This window comes from Dipodomys ordii, unplaced genomic scaffold, assembly GCF_000151885.1.
Source record: "Dipodomys ordii isolate 6190 unplaced genomic scaffold, Dord_2.0 Scaffold5, whole genome shotgun sequence".
In the NCBI taxonomy this organism is placed as follows: Eukaryota; Metazoa; Chordata; class Mammalia; order Rodentia; family Heteromyidae; genus Dipodomys; species Dipodomys ordii.
The window spans coordinates 21,638,015-21,660,205 of NW_012267221.1; the positions used below are offsets into that span (position 1 = coordinate 21,638,015).

General features: G+C 36.7%; 1 protein-coding gene across 1 annotated transcript in view; it reads right to left on the reverse strand.

Annotated features, from left to right (window-relative positions):
* Mettl8 (methyltransferase like 8) overlaps positions 1-22,191 on the reverse strand; it is a 99,433-nt gene that overhangs the window by 5,103 nt on the left and 72,139 nt on the right. The window contains exons 4-7 of the mRNA XM_013028405.1: positions 10,990-11,342; positions 8,805-8,854; positions 4,550-4,613; positions 2,540-2,679 (exon numbers count right to left, since the gene is read on the reverse strand). Of these exons, the coding sequence (XP_012883859.1) occupies positions 2,540-2,679; positions 4,550-4,613; positions 8,805-8,854; positions 10,990-11,342 (607 nt within the window). The remainder of the gene's footprint in view (positions 1-2,539; positions 2,680-4,549; positions 4,614-8,804; positions 8,855-10,989; positions 11,343-22,191) is intronic.

Sequence of the window (22,191 nt, forward strand, 5' to 3'; positions counted from 1 at the left end):
GGAAGGAAGGAAGGAAGGAAGGAAGGAAGGAAGGAAGGAAGGAAGGAAGGAAGGAAGGAAGGAAAGAAGGAAAGAAGGAAAGAAGGAAGGAAGGGGGAGAGATGGAGGGAGGGAAGGAAGAAGGAAAGAAAGAAAAAAGAAAAGGAAGGAAGGGAGGGAGGGAGAGAGGAGGGAGGGAGAGAGAAGGAAGGAAAATCATATCTAAACCTTACAGTACTTTCAGAATGAATGTTTTATGTACAAAGCAACATCTCTATAATTATTAGTAAAACAAAGATGAAACTAAAATGCGGGGAAAAAATAAGTACTCCAAAATGTAGCTCGTTCCTTCAGGTCTTTTCCTCCAACTGTCCTTTACTGTCTAGGATTAGGAAAAGAGGCAAGGAGGGGACAGCTTGATTTCTTGTTCAGTACCATTTGGTTCAGACTACAGTTCTGGAGCCAGTTCCTAGAAGTGCTGGGGACGGGATGGGCAAGACAAGAGTAGGACAAAGGACTCCCCGCTCAACTGACTCTGCTGTCCTTAATTATCTCTCAATGGAGGGAGAGGACAAGGAAAAGAAAATATTAAAAATAAACATGAATATATGTTCACTATCCACACAATGCTTAGACCTACAGAAAATATCTTATACTTTCTTTTCTGTCAGTTACAAGAAGGATGGTTAGATTTACTGTGGTAGCCTCCTATAAAAGTAAAGCTAAACATTTTTTTAAACCAAAACATTTTTCCAATTAAGCTGGAACCCCCCAAACTTTGGGTCTAACTGAATTGCTTGACATTTATTTGTGCCAAGATTTTCCAAACTGCCACAAAGTTCCTTTTCTGGAACTTGCCTAGAGGCAAATCTACTACTTACAATTCTAAAGGATCCTAGAGACATTGCTTGGGCTTTTCACTTGCTGCTGCCCATATTCCAGTCACTTATCTTAATATAATTAATGAATTCATAACTTTTTTGGGGGTGGGTTTCATTATGTTGCTCAGGTCAGCCTCTAATTATTCCACGCAAGTGATCCTCCTGTGTCAGTCTCCTGAGTTGCTGAAACTTCAAGTATATACCACAGTACCTAGCTCACTTAAGTTATATATTTAGACCAATTCCACGTAGGAAAGAAAGCGATACTGACATGGTACATCTGAATTTACTTTATAATAAACAGAATGAAACACTCTACTAGAAAAGCAATAGTCTCAAGACATCTGCTTCCTCTTTTTTAACATTAAATTCAAATCATGACAAAATACATTATCTAATTTCAATAGTCTTTTTGCAGTCCTGTTTAGAATTTATACATTTCCTGTTATGAGTGCCAAATAGGAAATCTTGTTCTTTATCCACCTACATAATCTCTTTAACTATTCATATAAGGTAACAAAATACACAGATGATATCTTTCTGCTAGTACTCGAACATGGCCAACAGATTAACAGATTGGCAGAAATTTAAGAAATAAGTGATAGCAATGAAAGGAAAAAGTAGCTTCATGAAACTTGATATACTTATAGGTACAAATATAACTCTCTTTTGGATTTCTTTGGAAATATAATTTATTCTCCTTAAGTGAACAAAGTGTTCATCTTTTCAAAGTAAAAAGTCAGTGTTCTAGTGACTTTGTAATTGCAAAGAAAGAAGCACATGGTAACTCCATTTCTGTGAGAAAGGATTACATTCACCGAAGTGGTGGGTCCAGGTCTGTTCACTCTTCCTGGAGACTGTGAAAACTAAGTTTCAGGAAGCTTTATAAAAGCACAAGTCCTGACTTATCACACACATGCTCAAACTCACAGAAGGCGGCAAGATTTTGAAGAAAGTGATCATTTCCATTGCTTGTAAGACCTTGTTAACTTGCTGCAGAAAAGCTGCATTTGTAATTTTAAAATAGTGTTCAAATACAAAAAAAATTGTATTTTAATCTGAGGATATAGCCCAGTGATAGAGTACTTGCCTAGCATTCCCAAATGTGTATTTGTGTGTGTGTTCATGTCTCTGTGTGTGATGGTAATCAGCCCACCTTAGATCATAAAGGTCCAAGGATAATCTGGCAAATCACTGCAACTCCAAATTCCTTAGCAGGCTTCTTTAAGACAAAATTTTAAAAGCCTATCAGCAAACCTGTGTGAAGTCAAACAGACCTTAAGTCCACCTCTTCATGAACATTCAGGAAGATGCTAAATCAAAGATGTTTGTTTCTGATCACCAAGTACAATTTTCCTTCTGGGAGACTATTAGGCTGTGCTGAATTTATAATTTCCTTGAAGCACTGTCACTTTTAATAGGTATGTGTCTTGCCAGAATATGCTCACTTCATTCTGACAGTGACAGAAAGCTCACTAATGAAATAGTTTGACCAGTTTCTTTCTTCAAGTGGGAAGAAAGGGGGAAGGGGGAACTGCATTTAAAAGGCTGCATATTATACATAATGTAGTTCACGAAATAATAAATTCAAGATTTGTCATTTTTACTTTGATAGTTCTAAAAACCACTCCTGACAAAGGAGCTTTACATATCTGCTTTGCCCTTTCGTCGTCATTTACCTGTCAGGATGAATAGAAGAGAGCACAAAGACAAGGAGGACGACATCCAGGATCCCGTCTGGGAAAGGGTAGGGCAAGCCATCCTCACATATGTCGTGCACAAAGGCGGAACACTGGGAGGCCCTGTAGGATGAGTGTGCCTGGCACAATGAAGGAATAATAATTTTTTTATATTAGATTTCCCAGAGGATTTTCCTTAATGAAAAGGTCAGGTTTTTTTTAATTTAATTTAATTTTTTTTACCTTTTCTCCAAGAGTCTTTATCCCATAAATCTAAATGCACTTATTTCCAATTCAGTACTCTGGTAGCTTATTTCAAGCAGCCCCAAAATATGAAACCCAGCACTTGGCCTTGGTGACAGTGTTTTTGAAGGCCTACTGTGTTCAGAGGAACTGAGCAATGCTCCAACTCTCCCACTGCTTTCTGTTTTCTATACTATGTGTTCAAAATTAGATGACAGTGACAGGTATACAATGGAAGTATGTTAAGCCACTTAATTGAAGTCTTTAACTCCCATTTCCTAAACAGAGACCAGGAAATGTTTCTTTCTTTTTCTATTTCTCCCTACTTCAACTTGGTTATAATAAAATAAATCCTTGCTAAGAAACAAACAAATAAAAAACATTCAATTGTATATGTAAAAATGGAATAGTATATGAACTATTTCAATAAAGTTTTTAAAGTTGTATTTAAAAGTAATTTTAAAAAGTTACACTAAAGTAACACACACAGACACATCAGAGACAATCTGCCTACAAATTCAACACTAGAAGGAAATACATCAACACATGAACATTTATTCACTCTAGAAATGTGACTATAGGTGCATTCTTCTCTACATTAGGCTATTATCTTAGAAAAGTCAACAATGAATTATCAGAAATTAAGTCTTTACTTAATTTTTTTTTTGGTTGATCTTGGGGTTTGAACTCTGGGCCTGGGCACTTTCCCTGAGCTCTTCAGCTCAAGGCTAGTGCTCTACCACTTGAGCCACAGTGCCACTTCCTTTACTTTATTTATTTATGTATTTATTATTTATTTATTTTTGGTGATGGGGCTTGAACTCTGGGCTTGGGCGCTGTCCCTCAGCTCTTCAGCTCAAGGCTAGTGCTCTACCACTTGAGCCACAGTGCCACTTCCGGTTTGCTGAGTGGTTTACTGGAGGTAAGAGTCTCATGTACTTTGATGCCTGGGCTGGCATTGAACTGCGATCCTCAGATCTCAGCAACCTGTGTAGCTAGGATTATAGGCATGAGCCACTGGTGCCCAGCTCTTTTACTTAATTTCTTTTCTAGTACTGGGGATTGAACATGGATACTGCACTTGCTAGGCAAGTACTTTGCCACTAGGCTATATTTTAGCCCAAGTTTTTATTTAATTTTTAAAAGCCTTAATGTGTTTACCACACATTTTTGTTCATAGAATTTGTTTTCCCTTTCCATTTGTTAAACTTTGTCTTCATTCAAAGGAAGTCCTCACTAGCATTCTGAGATCTGCATGACAAGTCCAGGTTCCCCACTGTCTTTGTGATAGTCAAAGACATTTCAGATTCATGAAAAATGCCTTTACAGACATTTTTCATTTCACAAATTTTAATGAAATCAATTCCTACTATGTATAAGGCTATAAAGACACAAATACAAACACGATCTTGTAGAATTAAGGTTTATTTTACCAAATGAAAACTTTTGACTTTTAACTGGTTTCCTCTGAAATTAAGTTGTTTGAGTATGATTATTCATAGGCAGACACACAGGCTTTACTTTGTAGATTACTATCTTCTGGTCATCCCTGTGTGCTGTTGGCCTCCTTAGGTGTATGCCTGTCCTTTGAGATCTATTTTAAATCCAGACCAATTTTTATTATCTTAAAGTAATTAATATCATAGGCATCAGAAATTGTAAAAACTCAAAAATAGTCACAGATAACATTTGATCCAGAGACATTTCAAAAGAACCACTTGGAAAGCAAACAAATGAGATAGTCTTAAAAGAAAATATAAGACATACCTTTACAAGCTCAACAGCTCTAGAGGCAAAATCACAACAATAGAGAAAGGATTCTGGAAGATTCCTATGAAAATGGAAGAAAGATTCAATTTATAGTCAAGATTTGGTCAAACTAGAGAAGAAAGTATAGGTTTGACTTTCTTATTTAAGAAAATTCTGGATGATATCTAGCTTGTCTTCTGGTTTTTCTTGAGGTTTATTGGAGATAAGAGTCTCACAGAGTTTCCTGCCTGAGCTGGCTTTGAACTGTGACCCTCGGATCTCAGCCTTCTGACTAGCTAGGATTACAGGTGTGAGCCACCGGCGACCGGCTTTTACTGGAAATTTAGTAACAATGGATGGCCTGTGACTACTCATAGGCAGACATATACCCTTCCTGCTCATCCTGTGTGCTGATATCAAATAACCTTTGCATCAAGTGGCTAAGAGACAGGTTTCAATTACACAAAAAGGTCAGTTTGTCAGTAAACAACACTACTAAGTTTAAGTATGGTCCTGGCTCTTGAGTATTTTATGGTTTTGTTTGGGACATGTCTAGTTTTATACAACTTTTATAGGGATATGCAGAAGGCCAGCCCTCTAAAGTGTAAGTCTAGAAAAAATTGTCAGGGGGAAGACTGCATTACTAAGTGAGGAGAAGAAATGGTCTAAGGGTTTAGAGGTTAGAGGCACCTGCCAGGGACAAGAAGCAGAGCTGATCCTAAGAACTTATACTAGTATGTGGTAGGGCATAAAGACGAGCCTTAAAACACAAAATGGAAGAGAATCAAGGAAGGGGTGACACTGACCAAGCATTGTACACACAACCTGACTTATGAAATTGTTACCCCTTTTTATGACTATTTAATTATAATAATAAAGAATGAAAAATAAGACCTTAAAAATCAAAGTAAAAGTTAAAAACCCTCACAAAATTGAGACTTCAAAATTTGATTTAAAAAGCCTTTGAAATAAGGCAAACTTCTGAATAAACATTGAATATAAACATGAATTTAGCAACATTTAACCCAAGCTCAGATATTACAACTCTAAAGGCTACTCACTGATGTATACTAATAGTCACATGTAATTAATTCTTTCTGTACAATAGAGATTTACATTCAAGTTAAGATATGATCACACAAATTAACATATGATGAACAGAACTTAGTTAACCAGCACCAAATGGAAGTTAAAACTTTTGAACTGATTTTTTCATTTTGTCTCATGTAAGAAAACAGTATTTGCCAGGAATGGTGCCAACACTCAGAAAGTAGAAGCCAGAGTCTTGGAAATTCTAGGCTAGCTTGGGTTATACAGTGAGACCTAGTCTCAAAACCCCAAAAATACAAAAATAAATTAACTAGCTAAAATGAACTCTTAAGCATGGTTTGGCAATATGAGAATTCTGTAACATTTAACAAATTCAACAAGAAGTAAGCATATGGAATAGAAAATAAAGTGGTACTTTATATATCCCTGTTGTTTCCTATGACATCAGACTTGTATTCTACTGAGTGATTGTGTTTGAAATATTCTCAGTTAACACTCAGATGTATGCAATGTAACTTGGTCTAATGGTTAAGCGGGCTCTGGAAACACACTGCCAAAGGTTTGATTCCTGGCTCTGCCATCTATTTATATACCAAAAGACAGTTATTTAATTTCTCATCTTTAAAATGGAAATAAATATGGCATCTAAGGTGGTTATGAGGGCTGAATGGATATATACAGTGAATTTTCTAAAGAAGTATCTGAGTCAAGAGTAAGTGCTTGGGCTGGGACTGTGGTTTAGTGGTAGAGTGCTTGCCTAGAACACATGAAGCTCTAGGTTCAATTCCTCAGTACTACATAAACAGAAAGTGCCAGAAGTGACGGTGTGGTTCAAGTGGTAGAGTGCTAGCCTTAAGCAAAAGAAGCTGGGGACAGAGTACCAAGCCCTGAGTTCAAGCTCCAGGAATAGCCCCCAAAAAGTAATTTCTCAGTAAAGCTAGTCATTTCTATGAATGGTGGTATTGTTATTATTGTTGTTGTTATTGGTATTATTGTGATAGATATGCCTGTGCCTTCCCAGAACTTTAAGACTAACATGGTCCTCTATCTTGGTATATCCAGCACACTATAAAATGTCTGAAGACTACTTTGGGTAGTTATTGAATATCTACCAGATACAGAACAGACTAAGAACTAAAGGAAAGCATGTGTCATTTGCCATGTGCCCAACCAAGATGACAGCATGACCTCTGAGATGCAATTCCTACTGCATCAGCATCCCAAGTTAAAGTCTTGTGACCACCCAATAACTTTCCAGAATCTTTCTGGAAAATCAGCTGACTGCCTTGGCTCTTTTCCCAGGAAGCAGGTGTAAATATCCCTACTACCATCATACCAGCAAGCACTCTCTTGGCAGGGGGGTTAGGAATTAAATGATCCTTGGAAAATGATCTGACCTCTCAATTCCAGAGGTACAATTATGCTAAGATATTCTGAAAATGTAAAACATTAATCCTATACTCTCCAAAAGTAATGAAACAATTTCTCAGGTAGGAAAAAAAGCCTTAATGTTCCCTTTGGAGGGCAGATCACTGGTTGGCTTTTAAAGATGGAATTAATTATCTTAGGCTATTGAGCTACTATGATATCTAAAAAATGGATAGGAAGACATAGCCAAGAAGAGTCAAAAATGAGGAGACAATAATTAGTTTGAGGAAAAAATATAGAGGAAAAATGCAATTTAAAAGTAGGAAATCAGAGTTAAACAACCAATAAAATATTGAGCTCTAACTATGTATATTGAACTGTTAGGCAACCTGATTAGGATAAAATATTAGGAATATAAAAATGGCAAAAAACCAAGAAAAACATGACATGCTAAGCAATAACCAATCAATTCCACTGTAATGTACCTACGAATATTGTAAGTTCAGGTATCACTGGTGTGAAGGAATCTGGCAATGTGGTGAAAGGGAGCAGAAAATTTCAATGCAAAAATTGCAAAAGAGAAAACAAAGGTAATACATAGAAAACGGAAAGGCCATTCAGAACTGTAAGTTTACCACTCTCACCTGCACCCGGCCATTTTAACTGGTCATTAGATACTGTTAAGGAATTACTATTTGTTATGTTGGGTTTATTAAAGCATTAGAGAATGTCCTGATTTTTGAAAATGCATCTTGAATAATAGAAGGTGAAGTGTCATGATGTTGGCATTATGTTAATAATTGTTGAGTAAAGGTGGTGGATTTATGCAAATTCATTGTAAACTCTTTGTTTTGTCAAATGCATTTACATTTTCATAATAAAAAGTTTAAAAGATCACATTGTTAGATGAAAAAATATGCATGCAAAATGAAAATTGTGTAAGTGGTCATGTTTAGGAAGATGAGGATGATGGGTGAACCCCTCCTTCCTCTAGTAGAAATGTTCTACACTATGCTTATGCTGATTTTATTGTGGAAAGATGATGTGAAAGCTATTGTATAAACTTCCATTTAAAAAAAAGAACTTGACAGACTAGCATAGGTATAAAGTGTTTGGAGAGCTTAATAAGTTATGTCTTCCTCATCATAGAAATCCTCAGACACTGAGGTGAAATGGTGAACAAGAAGGGTGGGCCAGGAAACATCTCTGGTCCCATCTCCTACTTTTATTTTTGAGTCGGGGGTTCATTGCTGCCACTTCCAAAAAAATCTCAAGCCTAGACACAATGATGTGACATGTGAAGGTCTTACACTGAGTGTTGCTCCAGAAATGATGACAAATGAGAAGAAGTTTAAGGTATAAACTTTAGACTTAATTCTCTGTGTAAAACGACATCAAGCCTCCTGGAGGAACAAATAATATCTGAGGTGACTTCCTTAGCTTAGTGAAAGGATAGAATCTCTAGTTCTCTCTCTTGTTCCCTCATCCACATAAACACAAGCGTTAACATTACTTCAAGCCCACAGTGAACAGCCCAAGGCTGTAAAACACCTTTTAAGAGTGATTCCCAGCTCATGAGAATTTAGTTACTAAGACATTCCTTTTGAAATTTGCTTTAGTCATTGTTGATATAAGAATTAAGGAAAGTGGCACTGTGACTCAGATGGTAGAGCACAAGTCTTAAGCTGAAGAGTGAGGGACAGCGTTCAGGCCCAAAGTTCAAGCCCCACGACCGACACACACACACACACACACACACAAAAAGAATTAAGAACACTAGAGTATCATATACAGGACAACATATTAATATCCCATAAATATGTACTATTCTGGAAGAAAAACTCTTGAAACTCACTGCAAGGTGTTCAGAATTGGAAAAACACTGCTTCCAGCACCACAGCCAACCTAAAATTAACAGAACAAACAAATACCATGAATGTGTTAAATTTTCCTTAGATTTCCTGTCAGATTGTCTATTAAGAAAAGCAACAAGTTAACTGGACCTCTGGATATGGTAGAACTTTCTAAATTCAAAGACAATGAAATAAAGTATAAGAATAATACTGAAAAACAATTATGGAAACATTCAAAACTTGTATATAATGAAGCTGAAGATAAATCAAATTGAGAGGTACCTACAATAAAAATCTGCAATAAATATGATAAAGGGCAGAGCTCATTAAAAAAGCAAAGGAAAAATGGACAGAATGCAAACAAGCATGAATGACTTTTTAACATTTGCAAAACTATGCAATAAACTTAGTAATGAAAAAGGTGCAAATAAAACAAGGCATAATCTTTGCCTAACAAAGAAAAATATCTCTAAAATAATATAATATAATAATATTTCAATCAAAGAGGGTATAATGAGATAAACATAAACTGCTATGGAACTGATATTAGTTTAAACTTTTTTTGTTACAATTCCTGGGGCTTGAACTCAGAGCCTGGGTGCTGTCCCTGAGTTTTTTTAATACTGGTGTTCTACCACTTAAGTCACAGCTCTATTTCTGGCTTTTTGCTAGTTAGAGACAAGCAACTCATGCTCAGGCTCAGGCTAGCTTTAAACCATGACCCATAGATTTCAACTTCCTGAGTAGCTAGGATTACATGTGTGAGCCACCAGCCCACAGCTTTTTAGAAAGCAATTTGGCAATGTCTTAAAAGTATATTTAAAAAAAATTATAATCTAGTAAATGTAGTATAATAATAAAAGAAAATGCAACTAAAACCTACACCCATTTGCTGCAGAAAACCTAAAAACAATGTAAATGCTCAGTAGTATGAAAATAGATAAGTAACATTTCATTAGTTCACATAGCAGGGTTTTTTCCTGCAATGAAAATATTTATGAAAGTATTTATTTTTGCAGTTTGGGATTTGAACCCAAGACCTCATACAAGCTAAGCAGCAGCTCTATTTCAGAGTCATACCTCCAACTCTCTGGAGAATTTTAAAAGATAGAGAAAACTTTTTTTTTTTTTGGTCATAAGGCCTGAACTCTGGGCCTGGTGCTGTCCAGTTCTTCAGCTCAAAGCTAGCGCTCTATCACTTGAGCCACAGCGCCACTTTCGGCTTTTTCTGCTTATGTGGTGCTAAGGAATCGAACCCAGGGCCTCATACATACAAGACAAACACTCTACTACTGAGCCACCTTTCCAGCCCAAGAAAATTGTTTCTGATATAATACAGAGATAAAAGCAAAACCCCCAAATGCATGCATAGTATATGAAAGGATGTAAGTAAAATGCTACAGTAGTTAACATTTATTTATGGTATTGTGAATAATTTTATTTCTCTTTATTTCTTTTCATTTCTTTTATTTCTCTAATGGCAAATTCTCTATAATCAACACATATTAACATTATAATAAAAAGATAGGGTTTAGTTTCACAAATAGAAAACTGAGATCTATACTAGATTATGCTGAATTATACATTTCACTTATTTCTATCTCATTTAAAAGGGGATAATTACTGAGAGTAAAAATTAAGGCTAAAACTTTACTAGTACTTAAAACTTCCCTCATGCTAGAAATGAAACAAATTAAAAGAAAAATGCAACAAAGTGAAATTAAAGGCACAAACTTAAAACTTGACTACATATCTATCTATCTATCTATCTATCTAATCTATCTATCTTACTTGGCACTACTGGCTCATGCCTATAATCCTAGCTACTCAGACTAGTTCTAAGGAGTGCAGTTCGAAACTAGCCTAGGCAGGGAAAGTCCATGAGACTCTTATCACCAGTTAACCACTAAAAAGCTGGAAGTGAAGCTGTGGCTCAAGTGGCAAAGTGTTACTTTTGAGCACAAAAGCTTTACAAATCTATCTATCCATCTATCTATCTATCCATCTATCTATCTATCTATCTATCTACAGTATCTATCTATATAAATTTATCTATACAAATTCCTTAACTACTAAAATATTCTGGGCATTTAGATTTGATCTTTATTCACCTAAACAACCTGCATCATAGTGCCTATATATTAAAAAGTGTCATCTGTGCACATCTTTAGTCTTTGATCATGTTACCTCTAGTATTCTGAAAGTGGCATTGCTACCAGGAAACACTTCAGTCTTCTGAAGCTCTTTTCTGGCTTCTTCAGCCTCCAAGTTGGAAAAATCAGACCTCAGTTGGCTTTGACCATCTGATAAACCATTTTTCTTGAGATGTTTTTTTTGTTCTTGTTTTCCTGAGAAACAATCTGCAGCATTAGTCTTGACATGATCCCATGATAACTCTTCTACATTCTCTTCAATTTTTTGATCAATTGGAAGAATTTCAGGAAATTCCCTCAACAGCCAATTACGATTCTTGAAAAACTTATTCTTGTGAATCTTGTAAAATGTGTCCCAATATTTGCTAGCTTCACTTTCATACTTAACTAAAATGAAAAGACAAAAAGACATTTTCTATGAAGAATATTTATCATCAGCTACTATTTTGGCAATTGCTAAATATATTCCATTATTTACTGATAATTATTTTGCTACTTAATACTTCTCAATACTACTATAATAATTGAACTTACTAATAAAAAATTAAAGCAGTAAAGGTGTATTTAATTTCCTTCAAAATATCAGTACATGAAATATTTGGTTCTAAAGCCATATGTAAGTCTGCTCTTACTTTAATGGTAATCAATTTTTGTAAGAAATATAATAATTATAAACTACTTTTACAGTCTAATCTTGGAATCCTAACAATCACATTTTTATCAACAATATTTAAAGAGAACATATCATTTTTTTGTCTCTACTCAGAGTCATAATCCTCCTTCCTCTGCTGACTCAGTAGCTGGGAATACAGACAGTACCACTATGTCTGCTACAAAAGCAGTTTCAAATGATGATCAGAAAAGAAGCTATAAAATTATAAACCACACAATTTTAGAGCTAAGAGATTCACTGAATAGTCTACTCCAACCTCCTGGTTTTGCTTTGGGAAAAGGCCCTCAGGTCACTTGCTCAAGGTCCTATAGCCTCAACTATCACGGAACCAGATCACATTTTCTGACTTCAAGTCTGCAGTTAGCACATTCTTCTGATATCTCCAACCATGAAGCCTTCAAGAGAAACACTGATAACTTTTTCTCTTTCTCTTTCTCTCTCTCTCTCTCTCTCTTCCCCACCCCTCCCCTCTCCTTTCCTTTCCTTTACGTTTTGTTGGCTGTGGGGCTTGAACTCTGGTCCTGGGCGCTATCCCTCAGCTATTCAGCTTAAAGCAAGTGCTCTACCATTTGAACCATAGCACCACTTCCAGTTTTCTGGTGGTTAATTTTAGATAAGAGTCTCCTGGACTTTCCTGCCCATGCTGTCTTTGAATCGTGATCCTCAGATCTCAGCCTCCTGAGTAGCTAGGATTACAGGCGTGAGCCATGGTCGTCTGGCACTGATGCTTTCTTGACAGGACCCAGGACTAAGGGCAATGGTCTCTAAGCTTCAGGAAATTCTTAGCCCTCTTCCTCTTCTCACATGCTCCTTATATTAATAAAGTAAGTCATTTCCTCTCTTATCTATCCAACAAACAGTTTGTGACTTCTATTATAGAACAGGCTAATCCCTAGTCTTAAGCCATTAGATTATTACTTTTGCCCAAAGGAGATAACTAATTTTGTTCTTGGTATTAGATTGTAGATTGTTGGTAGTAGTTGGTAGATTTTTGTTGGTGGTAGTTTGAGGCAGTGTCTCACTATGTAGCCCAAACTGGTACAAATCACATTTCAAAAGTACAAAAGCTTTTTAAGGGATATAGAATAATTTCCAGAATTAGGATTGAGAGGAAAAGCAAGGTGTTAAACATTATGCAATCATTCACTAAAAAGGAGAAAGAGGAGAGGAAGGAGGAAGAGAAGAAAAACCATATGTGTGTGTACATACAGAGATATAAAGGTATAAGTTTACTACCTTGAAAAGGTATTAAATACCTCTGGATGGATAGTTGCATAATTAGTAACGATTAACTGCATAATTAGTTGTCTATAAAGAGGGGAATGGAGTGGCTGAGAGCATAATTTGAAGACTTTTTATTTCAATTTTGATCCATGTGGATTTACTATCCATTCCAAAATAAGTTACACTAAAACTAAAGACCTCATTTCCTTCATAATTTGAAAGAAACCATGACCCTAAGGATAATTATCTGGTAGTCAGGATCATCTTAAGAGTTTTCCTTTTCTTGTTTCCATTTCATCTTTATGGTCATGTACCAGAAGCTCTGCCCATCTAGCCATGAGACTTCCTTTCCTCCAAAGCTGAATTGTATGTGGCAACATGACTGCCATAAAGACTGAAACTCTCATCTTTGTTTAAAGTCTGGGAAATGATAGTGGATCTCTATAACAATAACAAAAAATCATATGATTTAAGTCCAAAACATGCTCACATTTGCATAATGTAAAAAAGGTATATATTTATCTTGAAAACAGTGTTAGCCTACTTTTAACAATTGGAGTGTACTTGGTACTCTGTGCAAGAAAGCAAAACAGTTGTGAAAATTAGACTCAGGAGAAATTAGAAAGCTTCCAAATTTCCCATGGGTCTTCTTAAACCTTCTTTTCTTTCTTTACCTTAAAAAGTCTCTTTGAAACTCACTCCATGAAGGTACAGATTTTTTTTTTACAAGATTTTCTTCTACCTAATAAAAAGAAGCCAGAATGCCTACATTTAAAGCTAAGAAGACCTACATCTAGTCATATCTTCTAGCATTTGGGCTTCAAATATCAAATTATGTGTGAAGTGAATATAAGCCTAATTAAACAATAACTAGAATTTAATACTATACCTTGATTAATTTGCAGATGTATTCCCCTAGGAATTAACTAAGGTGGGGTAAGGAGTGCCTGGGAGTATCATGCTGAAAATATGTGCATGGTATTTATAATAGCAATAAATGGGAAATAACTCCAATGCCCAACATCATGGGAATAAGTAAGTGAATCACGATAGGTCAAAACAGGGAAACCTTATATAGCAATTGTAAAATAAAGGACAAAAATCTTAACAAAAAAAAACATTCACATAATAGGAAAGAAACTGATAGAAACTCTAAATTTTATTTTGCATTTATTTATAAAAATCAGTTGAAAATTTGGACTAACTGGAATGAGTTAATGATTATTATGGAGTTCTATTTTTGAAAGTCTATCTTGTATCTACAAAGAATCTTCATTCATCCTGTTATATTTCCTTTATAAAGTAGCCTAATTAGAATAGCTAGACAGTCTGTGTATTTTTCTATTAAACTCCACAAATTTACAAACCTTATCAGTTCTATAAACTACACACTTAAACATGATTGTTGTTTTAAACATGAGCCTTTACTACTCTTTTACTTTTTAAAGTTTATAAGGAAAATGAAAGTCGAGTGTCAATGGCTCATGCCTGCAATCCTAGCTACTCAGGAGGCTGAGATCTGAGGATCACAATTCAAAGCCAGCCCGGGCAGGAAAGTCCACGAGACTCTTATCTTAAATAAACCACTAGAAAACCGAAGTTACACTGTAGCTCAAGTGGTAGAGTGCTTGCTTTGAGCTGAATAGCTGAGAGATAGTGCCCAGGCCCAGAGTTCAAGCCCCACGATCGACAAAAAATAAAGAAAATCCATCTGTATAATCTAGTTCAGATAGCAAACTTGTCAGGCATCTAAATTTAACCCTAGTGCATGAAATCTTTATAAAAGGACTTGACAGAAGCTAAGGCAGAAGTTTGAGGCCACCCTGGATTATACAGCAAAAGCCCCTGCCAAAAAGAAAGAAAGAAACAAACAAAGGGGTTGGTTACAATTAGAAGACAGCAGTCAAATTTTGTAAATACATCTATATTTTCAAGCCATATTTTAATTATTTCTCACTCAAAATAGGAGGAAAGATCATAAAATCACATAAATCATTATATCAATAAGAGTATTAACATCACACATTGAATATTTATGTGTCAGACATTACATCAAATGTTTTCTTGGATTTTTTCCCATTTAACTGAACAATATTGTTATCCTGAATATTGCTTACATGACCTAACTGAATTTCTATCCAGCTTGTTTATCCATGAAGACAGGATACCTGAAGGCTAGAAGTTCCTCTTCAGATGGGCTAGCTTAAACCGTTGGATCTAAGATGGCTTCCAGGCAACCTCTGATTTCATTGTAATCTAATTTCCCTACTAAGTGGGACACTTACCACCCACCAAGACAGTATACATACCAGACAATAAAAGAGGTGAAAAGAGGTGTTGCTTGAGCTGTGAGAAAGCTGTGCTCATTTCAAGTAAAGACCTGAAAATTCTTCCTTTTCACTTCCTTTTTATTATCATGTATCAATTGTACAAAATGGGTTTACTGTGACACTTTTACACATGTATATGACATATTTTAATCATATTCATCCCCATATTATCCTCTGTTGCCCCCAAACTACTATAGAACCTTTTCCTCTTTATTTCTCTTATCCTATATGTATAAACTCCCCATCCACAGGCTGAGACTCCTACATTTTTCCTTGTTCATTGAATACATTTTGCTGTTTACCCTCAGTTTCAGTTTCTTGTTCTGGCTTCGTCACTCCAAATGGAAAAAAAAATCCCTTTTGGCAGAGTGTGGGTATGTGTAGGTGTGGTGGGGTCTCTCATACTAAGTTATGGGTAACAAGATCTCTCAGGTACACAGTGTTACTGATAAAGAAACTCAGGCTTAGATGGGATAAATTCCCCCCCCCCCCCACTCTCAGGTCACCTGGCTAGAAAGAGCAAACCAGGACTTAGACTCAAACTCTGTGAAACTCTAAAGCACATGATGCATATAAATGACACTCCAACATCTTCCTAACACCAAGTTCATATGTACCCTCTCCAAGATATTTCTGAAGTAAAATCTGTTTTTTTCTGATTCTTATTTTCCTTTCAATTAGAAGCATCAAACTGAACTGAAAAACTCAGTGTGACTTTACAATCAGTACACTCAAATTATAAAAATAATGTTGATTGGCATCATTAAAACAAATTAGAAATACAGAATTAATTAGATACTATTGAGTTGTATCAAATATGAGCTGTACAAGGTTATATGATGAAATTATACCTACAATATCTTCCTTCTTTCTTTCCTTCCTCCCCCTCTACTCCTTCCTTCCCTTCTCCTCACCCCTCTCTTCCATCCCTCTATTATTCTTTTTTTTTGGGGGGGGTCCGGTCCTGGGGCTTGAACTCTGGGCCTGGGCGCTGTCCCTCAGCTCTTCAGCTCAAGGCTAGCAAGCGCTCTACCACTTAAGCTACAGCGCCACTTCCAGCTTTTAAGCTTTTTTCTTTTTGCTTATGGGGTGCTGAGGAATCGAACCCAGGGCCTCATGCATGCAAGGCAAGCACTCTACCACTGAGCCACCTTCCGAGCCCCGCCTCTATTATTCTTTCTTCCTCTTCTCCCCTTCCCAAACTACGCTCAACAAGATTTTCATACATGTACATAAAAGCTTTTTTTAAAAAACCATGTTCATCTTCCTTCACCCTCTCCCATGGCCTTCCCACTAGTACCCACATCCTAATAGTAATTTCTGTTAGAAGTACATGTTAGTTATTCAAAGGGGCTTCACCATGGACTTTCATATATGCATATACCATACATTAATCAGATGGAACTTGTGTTTTTTGCTTCTTTGTTGTTTGTTAACACTGGGGATTGTACTCAGGACTTGTGCTTGCTAGGTTGGTGCTCTATCATTTGAGTTATGCCTCCAGTCCTATTTTTTGCTGGTTATTTTAGAAATGGAGTCTAACAAACTTTTTGTCTTCAAACCTTGTTTCTCCATATCTTAGCTTTCCAGTTAGTTAAAATTATACACCTAAAGCTACTAACATCCAGCTATGTTTGGCTTTATGAAGCTGTGGCTTCAGCAATATCGCCAGTCAAGGCTGGCATCCCCATACTTCCCAGCAATGTATGACAGCTTTTGAGACTCCACAGAAGTTTGATCAAACTCATCATAATTATGAGCATGAGACAACATGTATGATTTTCCTTTCCTTAACTGGGAAAGTATATGCTAACTGAGGAACTGGAGGAGGTGCTCTGACCATTAGTGAAAACCCCAGTCTTAATCTAGTCACAAGTTTAGGCCAATAATGATTTTTAAAAAAAGTATAGTGTAGAGAAATCTGTACTATCTTGATCTTCTCAAATTATTTAACAGGTCTATGAACCATACTTTTTTTGGGGGGGTCCGGTCGTGGGGCCTGAACTCTGGGCCTGGGTGCTGTCCCTCAGCTCTTCAGCTCATGGCTAGCGCTCTACCACTTGAGCCACAGCGCCAATTCCGGCTTTTTTCTTTTTGCTTATGTGGTGCTGAGGAATTGAACCCAGGGCCTCACGCATGCAAGGCAAGCTCTCTACCACTGAGCCACCTTCCCAGCCCCCGTATATTTTCTTAAGAGGAAATTTTTTGTTCTTTTTGCTGACCCAAGTTGCCAACTGGCTGGAGTTTGCTCTGTGCTGACGACAATAAAAGGGATGTAGTGATACGTTTAAGCACAGCCAGATGAAGCAACTTCTTAATTATTTACTTATTAAATTCAATATTGCTGAGAGGAAAAAGGAATATGGCATACTAACTATACTTAAATGTTCAGAATTCATCTAAATCACTCTACTTGGCATAACTAAAAAACTAAATTAAGCCATTGATGTATCTGGCATATATGATATGATTAATATGAATTATGAAAATTTATTCGAAGTTGCCATGTACAAAAAGCAATTTAAAGTTATTTTTGTACATCAATTACGCAAATACCTGAGCTCTCAAAGTTGGAAATTTCCACATGTCACTGAAGTTCATTGTCTAATAAAAGAAAACTTAAAATTACAAAATTAAAAGTGTATTTCTGAAAGTACTACATGAAATTTTAAACAGCTAAAGCCATCTGATAAAAAATACTCTATTATTTAGCATAAAACTGCTAGCTACTCTATTTTTTCCCTCTTAAGTAGTGAAGTATGAATCAGTTAGGTACAGTGATGTTCTTGTTATTCTGCTTGATGTAGATAACTTACGCTAGATAGGCAGTTATTTACAAGGATATTTTAAAATGGAAATAGCAGCTGCTTTTGTTATTAAGTTTTAAAAACCCATTATATTTGCTACATAGCCAGCTGAGATATAACACACTGGAGATCTTTTTAGAAAATTATAAAACATAATCATGTTAACTCCAAAACTGCTGAATGTATCTTTCTCATTTCTTGGAGTTAATCTGCTTCTAAAAAAAATGTGAACTATAAAAAAATTGAAAAGTACCTATGAAAAGGAAATGTAGAATTAAAAAATCATTAATCTGGGCAATGTAATTGAAACAAATATTGCTATACATTTTAGTTACAGAAATGAAGACATGAACCATCCTATGAACAAAGGCTGTGATGCATAAGATCGTATTTTCAGATTGTGAGGGTGTTTCCTGGGAGATAGAGTCATGGAGAGTATGACACAGAGACCAAAAGAAAAGTGCCACAGAGTTGCCAAGCTCAGGGAGAACAACCAGTATTTCCTCTTGGTGGCATTAATATAGTAAGACAGGCTCACAAACAATGCTCCAGTTGCATAAATGATCACCTTGTGTGGGCAGAAAATTGGTTTTCTCAGAGACCCAGGACTCTAGAGAGGAAAAGAGGGGGGTGAGCAGAAGCACTGGTAGAAGAGCCAGGTTAAGGCTTCCCTAGGGTTCTCATGAAGTTTGGGAGCAGAGCTTTGAAACCATCATTCACCTTGACCCACTTTGATCAGACATTGGGTATTAGGTCAGAAACCTCATTCAGAGCTTCTGCAGACTGGTAGGTCTATGACCCCTAGCAAAACCTGCATTGGGTGGCTCTCATTGTGACAGCCTGTCACTCAGCACAGTCCCTTAGAATACAGGTTTTCTTCCTTTGCTACCCTCTTGGCCCCCTGAGCTACTTTGTGCAACCTCCCTTTGAGTGTGATAAGACAGTCACCTCATGTGTTCCTCCCTGCAGTGGTAGCTTGATACTTATGAAGTCCACTGCCTTGAGGGGGTGGTACAGGAGGATGTGGAAGGACCCAGCAGAACCTCTGTTTCTTTGAGTCATTTTTTAATGGAATCTTTTGTTCTGCCTTCACAGAAGCCAGCGAAACTTCCTCAGAAAGAGACTGGCAATACTAATAAGCAAATCAAATGCTTCAGAATGGTACCATCAACCCTCTCCTCCCTGTCTTTCCTGCTTCTATAGAGAGAGGCCAGTCACCACCTTTCTATTTTGGTCACACTATGGTTCTGTGGGAACTGTCATTTTCCTTTACTGCGGTTTCCAAGGCCCTAAAATAACCTTCTCATTAGCTTCACTCAAGTTCATTGTTAACATAAATAGGACAAAATAGGCAGCCGCATCCAGAGCACTTTAAGGGAATATTATCGGCCCTGTTCATCTATTTATATTCTGTACAGAAATATTCAAAGGAAAGTGAAAAAAATCCTTGTTTTTTTATATGATCAGGAAATACACTGTGAATAGTTTTTAACTTCCTGGAAATGAATTAAAATGTCTGATAACTTTAATTCAGTTTAGACTTGACACTCCCCATCACATCCAGGTGGCTACTAACAGAAGCTTGAGTAATGTGGAAAATATGTCTGTGCAGCTGCTGGCAAAGAAGCAAAGTTATACTTCCTCAGAAACAGTGTGACAGAGCTCCTGCAAAGGAATGCAATACTGGTTGGACTGTAGGCAGTACTGCCTCTGGTATGCATTCTCACTCATTGGCCATATTCCAGTCTGAGACTGTGTGGCTGGAGTTCGTGAAAAACAGAACAATTCTACTGGGAATCAGATGCTCTTCTTTCCTGTGCACCCCCAGGACACATTAGTACTGAGGATAAAGAAGGAGAACTACCACTAAGGGATACTGGAGGACAAGATAGATCAACACTAGCCCCTTTACTTGCTAAGGGCTGAGGGCTGTCTTATTAACCCAGTCTCCCTAGCTACTTTTACTTCAGACCTCAGCCTCTATTGTAAAATAGTCACTTGTGATATTCACTAAGCTGAATGATACAAAGGAATGCCAACATTTTCCCCTGGGGCTTCAGGACCGCTGATCAATCTAGGAACAAAATTCTAGCTTTAATCTTGAGAAATCTTCTCTGTAAAAGGATCACATAGGCATTTCAGTCTTTATGGCATGCACACAGTTTTGCTGCAACTACTAAACTCCGTATTTGTAGCTCAAAAGCAGCCATACAACAATGCCAAAAAATAATGTGTTCTCATAAAACTAAAAATTTTAAAACAGGCAGCAAGTTGTAGTCCTCTTTTAGGCTGCAGTTTGCTTACTCTGATCCACTGTTAGATTACACTGATATTGCCACAAGAGTGACCAACAAAGGACAGCAACTAGAACCAAAATGTTCTAGTAAAACAAACCAATAGTATCAAAGCTAGAATAATAATTGCTCATGATGACATGTGACCAGCTGAGGAGCATTCCAACATTGGGAAAAAGTATGAGGAAGCTGCTAGGTTAGGGTAATTTTTTTTTTCTCTTCATGTGAGTACTATTTACAAAAATATATTCACTTGGAAGCCAGGCACTGGTGGCTCATGCCTATAATCCTATAATCTCAGGAGGTTGAGATCTGAGGTTCGAAGTTCAAAGCCTTCTGGGCAGGAAATTCTGTGAGACTCTAATCTCCAATAAGCCACCAGAAAACTGGAAGAGGCACTGTGGCTCAAGTAGTAGAGCACCAGCCTTGAGCTGAATTGCTGAGGGACAGTGCCCAGGCCCAAAGCTCAAGCCTCATGACAACAAAAAACAAACACAAAACACACAAAAAACAACACAAAAAAACGTACATAGATTCACTTGGCAAAAATCATTTGAACTTTGTGAGAATTTATTCATAAATTTAATAAATTCATTTAACTCTTTGGTACTTCAAGAAACTGTTTTTTAAAAAAAGAACAAGAACGGGGTGCAGATGGCACATGCTTTTTATCCTAGCTACTCAGGAGGCTAAGATATGAGGATGGCAATTCAAAGCCAGCCACACAGGAAAGTCCCTAAGACTCTTATCTCTAATTACTACCAAAATGCCAGAAGTGGAGCTGTAGCTCAAGTGATAGAGCACCAGCCCTGATCAAAAAAGCTAACTGACAAAGCCCATGCCTCAAGTTCAAGCCCAGCACTGACATAAAAAGAAAGAGGGGGGAGGGAGGAGAGGAAAGAAAGGAAGAAGGGAGGGAGGGACAAAGGGAATCAATATGCTCTAAAAAAAATCTTTTCAAGTAAAAATAAGGTGGAAAAGCTCACATTGAGAATATAGGAGTCAGGTAGAGTAACTGTGGGTTCCCATGTATACAATGAGAAGGACACAGACCACTTTCTTTTCTTATTTACTTACTTTTGGTGTGCTTTTGATAAATTATGATAGAGAATGTATGATATAAAAGTTAGCAGCTTAACCATTTTTAAGTATATACTTAAGTAGTATTAAGTATTTTCACACTGTTACAAAACAAGTTTATGAAACCTCTACATATTGCCAAACTCTAACACTAAACCCATTAAATAATCCATTTTCTGCCTCACATTCAACCATTGGCAACCACCAGTACACTGTTTTGTTTATTCATCCATCCAAGGTGGTTACACACACCAGCCACCTTTGTAAAGTGGCTGCTGGATTCATGTCCCCAGAATACTCGAGCACATGATTACTCTAAGGCTAAATTTACTTGCCTTTTCATTAATTTATGAATAGGACAGTCTTTAAAATTTTACTTTATAACATGTATATTTGAATTGCTTCTATCTTTTGCCTATTATGAGTATGGTCAATGCAAATTTGGCTTTGAGAGCTCGCTTTTCACATTTTTGGATATAGCTTACAAATGAATTGCCAGATTACATGGGAGTTCAATTTTAAATTTTTTAAGGAAAACTTCATATTGTTTTCCATAGTGGCTGTACCATTTTACAATTCCATCAGTAGTGCACAGGACTCCTATTTCTCTATATCCTGTTAAAACCTGTCTTTTATTATTATTCTTTCACCGTATTACAGGTCAATTTTCCAAAAGCCATTTATGTAACTGGATGCAGTATGCCTGTCATCCCAGCTATGTGGGAGGCTGAAATTGGGATCTCAGTTCCAGGCCAGATAGAGAAGAAAAACCTGTGAGAGTCCATTTTAACAGAGGAAGCTGGACATGGTGACATGTTGTCCCAGCTA